Genomic DNA, 12,151 nt, shown 5'->3' on the forward strand with positions numbered 1-12,151 from the left:
GTCTCAGCTTCACTTCCATTGCAAAATTAGCAAACTGGCACAGGTTATTTATAACGCTTCTCTCTAAATCTACAAGTCTATGAATCTGTCATTACACACTAAAATAAAAATCCAAAGCAGTGATTTTCCTTCCCCTCACAAATATTTTAGTAATAAAATAATATTCTGAGAGTACAATCCTTTCAGTTCTTACCACATAAAGCTCCGGCACGACCTTCCAATGTTACCTGCCAAGTAAAAGAATCGCCTCGGGCCTTCTCAGCCTCCAACTCCTTTAGAGAACGGGGAAAAACATTTCTCCACAATAACAACATCTTGGGCAGATGATAACGAACAACAGATGGTCCTATTGGAGAAAACAAGAATGCGAAACCATACATATAAACCATACATATATAACATATGTTACAAACCAAAGTCAGAGAGCCCCGGACAGGCTTTAACAACACCCAAGGTTTCACTCTATCTTTATCTGTAAAAGTAAGATTTTCAACATGCATCTTTTATTTTCCAGTCTGACTGAGAAATAATTGAATATACTGCCGCATAAGTTTAAGGCATACGGCATGATGTTTTGGGTTATAAATAATTGCAAAATGAGCACCACAAAGGTGCAGCTAACATTCCCCATCTCATATAGACACAAAACATGAAAAACAATTTTTAAAAAACGTTCTCTTTGTGATGAGAACTCCCAGGACTAACTCTCTCACCAGCCGTCCTGTCTGTCACACAGCAGTGTGATCCGCAGCCACGAGGCTGCACGCCACAGCCCTGTACTTACTCAGCTCAGAACTGCAAGGCTATACCTTCTCACCACCAGCCTCCACTTCCTCCTTCCCCACTTCTAAATGTTTCTTATTCAGTAAGTAAAATAACATATCTATTAAAGTAAAATAACATATCTATAATAACAATCACCTACAAAGTATCAATATTTTTAGTAGTCAAACATAAATCCATAACAAGTACTTTAAAAGAAATTACCTATATTCAGAATGGTGAATTATATATTATCAAACTATATTCAGAATGGTGGATTATGCATTGTCAATAATGAACTACTCGTGGGACACATCTTATGATATCTCTCCTATAAATACACATGCATATAAACATAGACACGCAGTGCCACACACACACATCTATATATTCCTCCATTTGGGGGGCAACTGATATGGCTAATTTTATTTTATAGAGGAGCAGTATGTTTAGAACTAAAAATTTACATTGCAAAGGAATTCCTTTAACATACCACATAACATATTTAACATAAATTTCTGGAAAAGTTAGCACTTTTTATTTTCTTTAGAAAACTAGGTCAAAGTATAACTTCCAAAAGGTAGATCCTCAAAGTGGTGAGTGACTCTGTAGCGCGTGCACACACACACACATACTTTTTACAGAAGCTGAACGTACACACTAAAAGGTAGACACATCTCTTCGCCATGACGACATGTCTCTGTTCTGTGTACAGTGCTAAACTGCCTGCATCTCAGATTTGTCACAGCACTTAGGAAAGTGAAATGCAGAAGAGTACCCCAGAAAAGCAGCACCAAAGACCATTTAAATGTAACTTTATCCCCCTACCAAAATCATGTCACACATGTCACTCTGGGGATGGAAAGTGCCCCCATACTCTCATCTCATTTGGTGAACACTAAGCCAATTAGTTAGATCAGGGCTATTCTGATAGTAAAGGTGAAACTTCATTAATAATTTTGTCATTAAATGTACTTAAGCAGAAATTACCAAAAATAGAAATCTACGCCCAAACGAGAGGAAATACACCTTCACCAACTTTATCATGTCATTCAAAGTCTAGAATGTGAAGTTGAATACTTTTAAATTAAGTTTTCTTTAGCGTCTACTGACAGTCATACAGTTAGACAAGATCCTACTCAAATATGACTATACCTAAAGTCATAAGTGCTCCAAGTAAAAGCCATCCAGCTTGCGTGCGCTGTAAAGACAGCCTGCTATTTTGGGCAGCAGTTCGTAAGAGATCTTCAGCAATACTAACTACCATCTGCAAGAGAAGTTTACAATTGGATTTTAACTGAAACAAGTTAAAGAAAACAAGAAAATACATAGCTAGTATGCTTAATTTAAAAAAGAAGTTGTCCTTTTTTGTTGTTGCTGTTAACATGTTAAAGAGGCAACATCAAGACCTGCTTAATCCTGATTGCACGGCTGTCTCTGAGGAGACCCCACACAGCACAGTGGTTAAGAGAGAGCTCCAGAGCCAGATTGCCTGGGTTCATATCCCAGCTTTCTCATTTCCCGCCTTTCTGACCTGGGATAAGTTAACTTCCCTGCCTCAATTCCCTCAATGGTAAAACAGGAATAATAGGAATGCCAACTACACTCCAGCAAGGCCTAAATAAGTTAATATAGCAGAGCACTCAGAAGAGTGCTGGTCCATGTAACTACTTCATAAATGCTATTACTGGTAGTACCGTTATCCTATATCCAAAGATTTGTTGAACTCCTATTATGTTTCTGCCATGAAGCCAGTCTTATGGCAATTAGAATCTTAGAGAATCTGTCACAGAGAAAATGGGAAGTAACAAGCAGTACATGATTAAATGACAAAACAGTAAGACAGATGTAGTCGTGGTCTGCAAAAGGGAGGTTATCCTAGATGGGGTAGCTCTAAGGAGACTGCATGAAAGAAATGGCACTTGAATTAGGCTTCTAAACAAATGGATAAGCTTGGTACAGGCAACCAAGAAGGGGGATGAGATTCTAATGTATGAATAACGGCATGAAGGCTGAAAAAGGCATGGGAAGGAAGCAAGATGACTGGTCTAAGCAGAATAGCGGGAAATGAGAACGAATGGGTAGAATGAAGGCGAACCACAGAGGTGCCAGTTTTCCAGACAGAGGGGATTATACTTATTCTCTGAGCACTGCGTAGTCTCAAAGTGTCTCCGAGCTAATGTGAGACATGGAAGTGGGGAGATGGGAGAAAGAGTGCAAGCAGGATAATCAGAGAGGAGGCAGTTGAAGAACAAAACGAGATGGAAGCCGAGATTCGAGTAGTAGCTATGGAACTCCTAAGAACGAATGAATCTAGTCCTAATGTCCTAGAAAGAATAAGAAGTTAAAAACCTAGCCCTGATCTACATATGTAAAATTATATCTGCATATGTAAAATAATATTTACATAAACACTTAATATTCTTGAGAAAAAAACTGTAATAGTATTAGTAGGTATAGTAGAAAGAAAAAAAAACAACTCATAAAAACCATTCAACTATTATTATCAAAATGCTAAATGCAGTAACATATTCTTCTGACATCTCTGAATACAACAAGATGAATTTTTCTTTCTAAAAGCTGAAAGGAAAGCTCTGATTTCATCATAATTAGTGTAAGGGTTTTTTTCCTCTAAAATAAAATGACTCTGTACCCAAATAAAATGTACTATTCCTATGCAGAATTAAATATCATTATTGGCAGAACACTATTTTTTGTATTACTATAGTAAAACTGTTGTTTGATCATCGAGCTCAACATTAAACACAGAAGGTGTTCCAATGAAGACTAAACCCCCACATGACAGCACTTAAAATTCCAAGGTCTCTTTCATACCTTTCCCTTGGCATGAGGAATGCCCAATGGACACTGATGAACTCCGCCTAACAAAGCAGCCATCGCAAAGCTGTATCCGCTAACAGCTTCTGGTGAAGTTTTCAAGTTGTTGAGCCGTTCGGCACACCTGTCTAGAAATGGTGTCAGCTGGAATGGTAATGCCACCGCCACACAGCGCAAACACCAGGCGGCGGCAAGACGGGCAGCCATACTTGGATGAAGCAGCACAGAAGTCACAGTTTCCAAAAGTCCTAAAGAGAAATACAAAAACAAATGGCTCTTTAATAAAGTCAAATGATTTCATGAACCACGAGAATATGTGTAACACAGTGATTAAAATCACAAGCATTATGGTTTTACCCAAATACTTTCAGAACTTTGCCAAAAACACATTATCTCAGAAATAGTAGAGAATCTTAATGGAACATTTTCTACAAAATAGTATAATTACACCCCCAAAAAATGTTGATGTAAAAATTAAATGTTTATTCAACAAATTTTAGCCAATTATTAGAAACAAGCTATATAACTCTTTTGTCTCCCTAAATTTTATTTAACTATTAAGTCAACATTCACAAACCCAGTGCATCTTAAATAAAACTCAGCTTTTAACAAGTGACCTGAAAACTACTAATTATAGTAATTTTCTAATTATAATGTAGTTACTAATATAGTTAGTATTATATAATTATAATACTAATATTACAATTATAATACTATAATTAGTAGTTACTAATTATAATGGCAAGCAACTAATCAGGAGTTAAATATCAATCACACTTTTTTTGAAATGGTAAAGAGAATTCCAGCAAGTAAGTGAATTATCATACCTATAGATGCTTCCTGAATAAGAGGGGATGCGGTAGCATTCAGGCTCTGCACCAGGCTCCCGAGTTCTTGGAGGGCACACACCATCACATGCTGGCTTGCTGCAATGTCTGCGGCTCCAGATTTATTTTCACCACTAGTATCATTCACTACTGCTTCTGGAAACACATAATCATGTGTTTGATGTGGGTGAATTAAATTGTGACATAATTTTTTTGATTTATACAGTTGACATTTTTATACCAATTATTTCCACGAGTTGATGCCTGGGTGTTAAAAACTCTGACTGTAATTACTTCTTAGCAGAACATCTGTGTAACTAAACACTGAAGTGACTTAAAACACTGTCCAATGACATCAGGAAAGTACTGAAATACACACTGAGGGATTTTGCCTGCTTCCAGGAATACACCTAACTTCAGCAAGCAGCAGCAAACCACAGTGTACAAAAGCACTGGCTCCCCAGAAAGGCACCTGGGTTCCAATCCCAACTCCACCAGTCACATCAGCCACGTGACACTGGGTAAGCCACCCCATGAGTCTCAATTTCTCCACCCACTCAGGGGGTTAAGGGACTATCTCAAAGAGTACTGTGGTGATTAAAAAGTCAATTCACATAAAGAATAGAGCACAATGCTGCCCACAATACACATGCATCAATGTCAGCAGCCATTATTGTTACTCCATTATTATCGTTGCTACTTCAAGTGCTGTAATATATTCATAGCAACACTGTTGAATTACTGACCAGAAAGCAGATCTAAAAGGAAACTAGCTTTAGAATTTCTTACTGAGATGTTTCTCAAAGTTCCTGTTAGCTTGCTGACCCCTTCCCTGACCTTTCAATAGAACAGAAATGTATTTAACATGAGACAACTAAAGATTCCTTGTCAAGTTACTGAGAACATATTCTGGCCCATAAATCCCAGATGGATATTTAATTCTGCTTTTAAGATTTTTAAAAAATCAAATGGCTAATCTATGACCTAAGATTAATAACCCTTATAATATAGTAAAACTTCCTTACCTTTTTTGAGTTCATTGTGTATTAATAGAATACAGGATGAAATCAAAGAGGGGGACAAACCATAAGATACTTTTTTTTTTTTTTTTTTTTGACAGAGAGAGAGACAGTGAGAAAGGGAACAAAACAAGTAAGGGGAGTGGAAAAGGGAGAAACAGGCTTCCTGCCAAGCAGGGAGCTGATGTGAGGCTCGATCCCAGGACTCGAAGGAAGCCACTTAACCGACTGAGCCCGAGACTCTTAACTACAGGGAACAAATGAAGGGTTGCTGGGGGGTGGGTTGGGTGGGAAGATTAGGTAACTGGGTGATGGGCATTAAGGAGGGTACTTGATGTAATGAGCACTCGATGTTACATACGACTGATGAATCACTAAACAATACCTCTGAAACTAATAATATACTATTTGTTAATTGAATATAAATTTTAAAATATATAATACATAAAAACAGAATAGAATAGATTAATATATTACAGATTGTAATTTTCATTATGGATCTCTTTATTTTTAGCTATTTCTGGACTTGGAAATGCATGAACTCCATCTTTTGATTGCTAAAGCACAGCTCCTTGACCAGGTACTATCTATACCTGGTTCACTGTTTTGTTCCCACAGTCTGGCACAGTGTCTCTGGCACTTCAACATTTCTTCAACACATCATTGTACAAATATTTTTCAAGTTGTGAACTTAGGACATATTATTATTTTAATATAACTAAAGAATGGTACCTCATTAACTTAAACACCCTTTAATTCACAATTCTTAACTTTCAGTTAGCCCTATGCATTTAAAAATGTTTGGCTTGGGGCACCTGGGTGGCTCAGTTGGTTAGGTAGCCAACTCTTGAATTCGGCTCAGGTCAAGATCTCAGGCAATGGGCTCTGCACTCACACCAGAGTCTGCTTATCTTTCTCCCTCTATTCTTCCTCCCGCATGTGCATTCTCTCTCTCTCTCTCAAATAAACAAATAAAAAATATTAAAAAAATAAAAAAACAAAAATGGTTTGCTTGACATGGATGGATCTAGAGTGTATTATGCTAAATGAAATAAGTCAGTCAGAGAAAGACAAATACCATATGACCTCACTCACATGTGGAATTAAGAAAAAAAGCCACCAAAACATATGGGAAGGAGAAAGGGAAAAAGGAGAAAGGGAAACAAATCATTAGAGACTTTTAATGATACAGAACAAACTGAGGGGTGATGGGGGATGGTGGATGGGAGATGGGCTAGAGAGGTGATGGGTATTAAGGAGGGCACTTGTGATGAGCACTAGCTGTTGTATGTAAGTGATGAATCATTGAATTCTACTCTTGAAACCAATGCTGCACTGTATGTTAACTAAAATTTAAATAAAAAATTTTTTTAAATAAAATAAATAGAAATGGTATGCCTTAGCATAGTCTATAAGCTATTATAAACAATGAAAATTCCATTTGTGAATTTACTTTTACTAATTTTATAAAATATTTAATATATATTCTTTAAATATAAATTATAGATTATGCTTTATTCATTAAATTCTTTTTTTAAAAGACTTATTTATTTGAGAGACGGAAAGAGAGAGCAAACGGGAGAAAGGCAGAGACCTCCTGCTGAGTGTGAAGCCCAATGTGGGGCTCGATCCCACAATCCTGAGATTATGACCTGGACCACAGTCAAGAGTAGGATGCTTAATCGACTGAGCCACTCAGGCATCCCATTAAATTCTTATTTCTAAAGGCCACTACTAGGCAATATAATTTTCCTGATTAAAATGGTTAAGAAAACTGAACTGTCCTACGGAATGTATTTTTTTTTTTTTTTCATTTTATTTTTACTTTGTTCAGTTCCCTAATTGGATTGCAAGCTCCATGAAAGCAGGACCGTTTGTTTCACTTGTTATTCAAACCCTGAATTACTGCTTTGCAATCTCAGATGCTCAGTAACTACTTGTTAAACTGAAAAATTTATAAAATGGATATTTCTTTTAATTATGAATTAATTGAGGTTTCACAGGATATCCTCTAGTGGGCTAATAACCACAACAATTGTTCCTATCTAAGTCTTCTTACTAAGCCTATTAACGAAAGGAAACAAATAAACACGTGTTTATAAAACAAAAGGCCCAAGCAGAAAAATTACAATAGGTTGTTCCTTAAATGCCAGGAGAGCTAGAACATCAGTACAGATACTAGAAATGAAACAATTCCTAACCTTTCAAACATGCCACTCAAATCTTTAAAAATTTTATTTCACTGTAATTACGTTGTTTTAATAACAAATAAACATACTCAATACAAGTGACTAGTAAAATGCAGTCCAGAAAATGCCATGAACTAATAATCAGATCCATTAGTATTTATTAAGAATAATAATATAAAGCTAAATGACTAAGGAAATCAACAACACACATCAATTCTTACCTACTGCTTTCATTTGTTTTCCAATAGCTTGGCATATTTCTTTGGCAGCTGCAATCTGGGCTTTTTCACCTAGCAGACTGCCCACAGTAGCTCTTAGGATAAAGGAGACACATCGCCTTGAGTACACAGCTTCTACATGTGTTTGCGTTGCCCGAGGATGGGACACCAGATCAAGTACGTGGGACAAGAATGTAGCAAAGCTACGCTCCAACCACTGACCACCCAATGTGGTTACAAAAACAACGTACGCCTATACATAGAGATATAATTTCAGATAAATTATATAAATTAATTGAGATTACAGATAAAACTACAGAAACAAATGAACACAGCATCCAAACTAAATTACATTTGAGATTAAAATTGAGAAAATTTAATACTTGAGACCTTTTTTGTACTTCTAGAATAGGAATTACTGATAGAAGTATTTTTGGCTAAAAACCGTTCTTAGCAGCTTCCTGAAGAATGAAAAAAGATGGTGGGGAGGGAGGGAAAGAGCTGAATTTATCGTGATGGAGAGGAAGGTAACAGTTTATAGGAATAAGAAAACTCTCATACTTTAAAGAAACCTGACCTAGGACTAGAAACCCCTGCTTGTGACTGTAAGATAAAAATCGTTTACTTCTATTTTACACTTGTTTTCAGGAACAATGTGTAGTTGGAGTGATTTTGCTTAAGATCACAAAGAAACATTTCATCTTTTTATGCATTAATTATTCTTAGATCATTAACCATAACACCTTAGTTGCTTAATTTTAACTCCAAGTCAGGATTAGTTTCATAATTATATTGATTACTCATTAATGATAAGCCCAATTGAAATATTAACGAATAGGGTTAGCTACAGGGTCACTGGAGAACAGTAAAATCTAAATTTCTCAAGCTATTTGAATACTGAATTTAAGATTTTTTTTTTAAAAGATTTTATTTATTTGACAGACAGAGATCACAAGGAGGCAGAAAGGCAGGCAGAGAGAGAGAGAGGGGGAAGCAGGCTCCCCGCTGAGCATAGAGCCCGATGTGGGGCTCGATCCCAGGACCCTGAGATCATGACCTGAGCCGAAGGCAGAGGCTTTAACCCACTGAGCCACCCAGGCGCCCCTGAATACTGAATTTAAATACTGAATTTAAAACTGAATTATTTTACATCTGATTTTCTGCCAAGTAAAATTTGGGAAAATGTTGTTGGATACTTATATAAATATAGCAGACACAAGCTTATTTACACATCATTAAGAATCTATCTTTCAATGTAAGTGTGTAATTTAGAATCTGAATATAATGCATTCATTTGGTAAAATAAACACTTTGGAAAAACACCAGACAATATTAAAAATCTGTGTGTTCTAAGAGTCTTCTATGAGATTTCACCAGCAATGTGAACAGAATTCTTTCATAAGTATGCATTACAAACCTGTGTAACTCCAACTCTTACTTCACGATTAACAGACCCTCCGACTTTTAACATCTCTCCACCACTCTTTAAAAAACCTGACCCTCCACGTAGAAATCCGGTGGCCATGAGTTCTAAGACTTCATCAAATGTCGCTCGCTTCACATTCTGGCGCATTACTTTCAGGAAGAAAAGTAAATTCATAAGCAATATATAATGCTACTAGATAACATTTTCTAATAAATCTAGCTTAAAATTCAAGTAATTATTTCTAAGAATCCTTAAACTACTACAAAGATAGGGTCCTTTCATTTTCTTATAGTCTTTAAATTTATAATGCACTCGTAAAAATAAATTCAATTTTGAAGCAAAAAATATTAGGAAAAATGGAAGGAGCTAAAAATTAAAATCAATTCATTAAATCTATGCCCAACATAATCTAATGTTAACCTTGACATATGTAACACAACAAGGACAAAGCACATCCACAGCAGATACTGCTAAGTGACTCACAGCCCTCATTCTCAACAGAGTAGATGCAAAGAAACTTTGTCAAGTTCACGTTCTCTAGACAACAGTTAGCAACAGATTAAAATGTCACTGGACTGAAGCTGAAATGCCATTCCCTTGTACAGAAAATGTTTTATAAAGTCTTTCACATATAGCTGCAAACATAATCCTCACAAGAATTCTGTAGGAGAGGTATCAAGCTCATGATTAAGTATGTAGAGATCAGAATTTGGCTGCCTGGGTTTGAATTTCAGCTCTGAGGCTTATAGAAAACTTAAGAGAACACAAATTACACAATCTCTTAAGCCTCAATTTCCTTGTTTATAAAGTGGGAATAGTAATAGTATTCATAATTCATAGGGCTTTTGTGAGAATTAAATAAAACAGCTCGGTTATATGCTGAATTCAGTGCCTGGCACATAGCACTTAATAAATGTTACCTGTCATCATCATCATCTAATTGCACAGACTGAAATAATTATCATTAAAGATAAAGAGACTAAAGCTTAAAGGGCTTCACAACTAATTAACATAAGAGCCAGGACTTGAATCTATTACATCTGATTCTCCTGCTACACAGAGCTAGAGTAGGGGTGGGGACAGTAGCAGACGTGGCTGGGCTCCCTCACGGTCCACTTACAACCCTCACTGAGGCATCTCTATGGAACAATGAGACACAGCAGAAGTCACATGACAAATGTCTCTGATTCTGCTTACAGCAATGGCCAAAAAGAAAAGAAAAATAATTCTGTACTATAAAAGGGATCTACTCATCAGAGATTGAAAGTCATATAAAGTGCCAGATTCCAGTCCCTTGAAGATTATAGAAAACCCTTATATAAGTCTTGCTTGCTTATATATTCAGTATACTTGATATATATTATCTTGTACATTATAACCATAAAAAAATGTCTTGTATTGCATGGAGCACTGGGTGTGATGCATAAACAATGAATTTTGGAACACTGAAAAAAATTTTAATTTAATTTAAAAAAATGTCTTGTCTATATCAAGGAAAATACCATTTGGGTAGTTCCATTCCCTGAAAAGGTAGACAAAGACACTTAACAGTTTAAATATTTCAAATGACTTACCTATAACAAATAGTTTATTTAGATAGATTTCATATACCTTCAAATACCTGTTACAGACTACATCAGGGATAGGTAAATGATACCTGTTGCTTGTTTTGGCATCAACGCTGTAGCCATGACTGTTCCTAAGAGTTTAGACACTGCCACTCGAACCCCATAATTTGAATTTTCCAAAGCCTTAAAGCAGTGAGTGGCAATATTTTCCAATTCAGCAGTCCACATGAACACAGCTTCATTCTGTAGTTCTAGTAGACACTGAAATTTAAAGAAAAATAAATACATACATCCTGGAACTTCCACTTTCAGAGATATAATAACAAGAATCAGATTTAGTCTGTCTCCTGAAATAACCAAAAAATTAAAATACATGAAACAATAGTTTTCAAGACACTGGACATCAGGCAATGAAGGATAGCAATCCTTAAGAGATGGAAAACAAACTTAACTCTATAATTGTCCCAGCTTACGGCCTCTAGAGAGTTTTCAGTACAGGAGAAGACACTTAATACTGAACTCCTCCTGTATTAGAAAGAAGAAAGGTCTCGAATCAATAACCTCAGCTTTTACCTTAAGAAACTGATGATGTAGAGCAAATTTAGCACAAAGTAATCAGGGGAGAAAAGAGAATAAACAAGGATAACAGAGCTGAAATAGAGAACTGAGGAAGAATAGAAATAAAATCCAAAGCTGCTTCTTTGAGATGACCAATAAATACGATAAATCTCTAGTCAGACAGATAAAGGAAAAAGATACCAATTACCAAAATTAGGAATGAGAGAGGTCACATTACTACAGATTCAATATATATTAAAAGAACAAAGAGAATATCATAAACCACTTTATGCCAATAAATTTGAAAAATGAAATAGACAACTCACTAAAGAAGAAAGACACCTAAATAGCCCAGCATTGATTTTTAAAATTGAATTTGTAGGGACACCTAGGTGCCTCCGTTGGTTAAGCATCTAACTCTTGGTTTAGCCTCAGGTCATGACTTTGGAAGGGGAGGTCCTGGGATGCAGCCCCCGTGAACAGCTCCTCACTCAGCAGGGAGTTTGCCTGAGATTTTCTCCCTCTACCCCTACCCTATACACTCACTCACGTGAGTGTTCTCTCTCTCGAATAAATAAATAGATCTTAAAATTGAATTTGTACACAAATAAAACTGGGGAAAACTAAACAAGATCAATGGACTATGGCAATGTATTATACTTTTGCAAGATATTACCTTTGGGAGGAACTGGGTAAAAGTTTATAAAGACATCTCTGTATTATTTCTCATAATTGCATGCAAATCT

The 12,151-nt window shown here is 36.1% G+C and overlaps 1 protein-coding gene across 3 annotated transcripts in view; it reads right to left on the bottom strand.

The window, feature by feature from the left end:
• The window catches only part of HEATR5B (HEAT repeat containing 5B), a 105,758-nt gene that overhangs the window by 82,285 nt on the left and 11,322 nt on the right, over positions 1-12,151 (bottom strand). For all 3 annotated transcript variants that reach the window (XM_045979445.1, XM_045979443.1, XM_045979444.1), the window contains exons 6-12: positions 10,937-11,108; positions 9,271-9,428; positions 7,857-8,106; positions 4,428-4,583; positions 3,598-3,848; positions 1,918-2,029; positions 194-346 (exon numbers count right to left, since the gene is read on the bottom strand). In XM_045979445.1, the coding sequence (XP_045835401.1) occupies positions 194-346; positions 1,918-2,029; positions 3,598-3,848; positions 4,428-4,583; positions 7,857-8,106; positions 9,271-9,428; positions 10,937-11,108 (1,252 nt within the window). The remainder of the gene's footprint in view (positions 1-193; positions 347-1,917; positions 2,030-3,597; positions 3,849-4,427; positions 4,584-7,856; positions 8,107-9,270; positions 9,429-10,936; positions 11,109-12,151) is intronic.

The sequence above is a fragment of the Meles meles genome, chromosome 15 (assembly GCF_922984935.1).
Source record: "Meles meles chromosome 15, mMelMel3.1 paternal haplotype, whole genome shotgun sequence".
NCBI classification, from domain to species: domain Eukaryota; kingdom Metazoa; phylum Chordata; class Mammalia; order Carnivora; family Mustelidae; genus Meles; species Meles meles.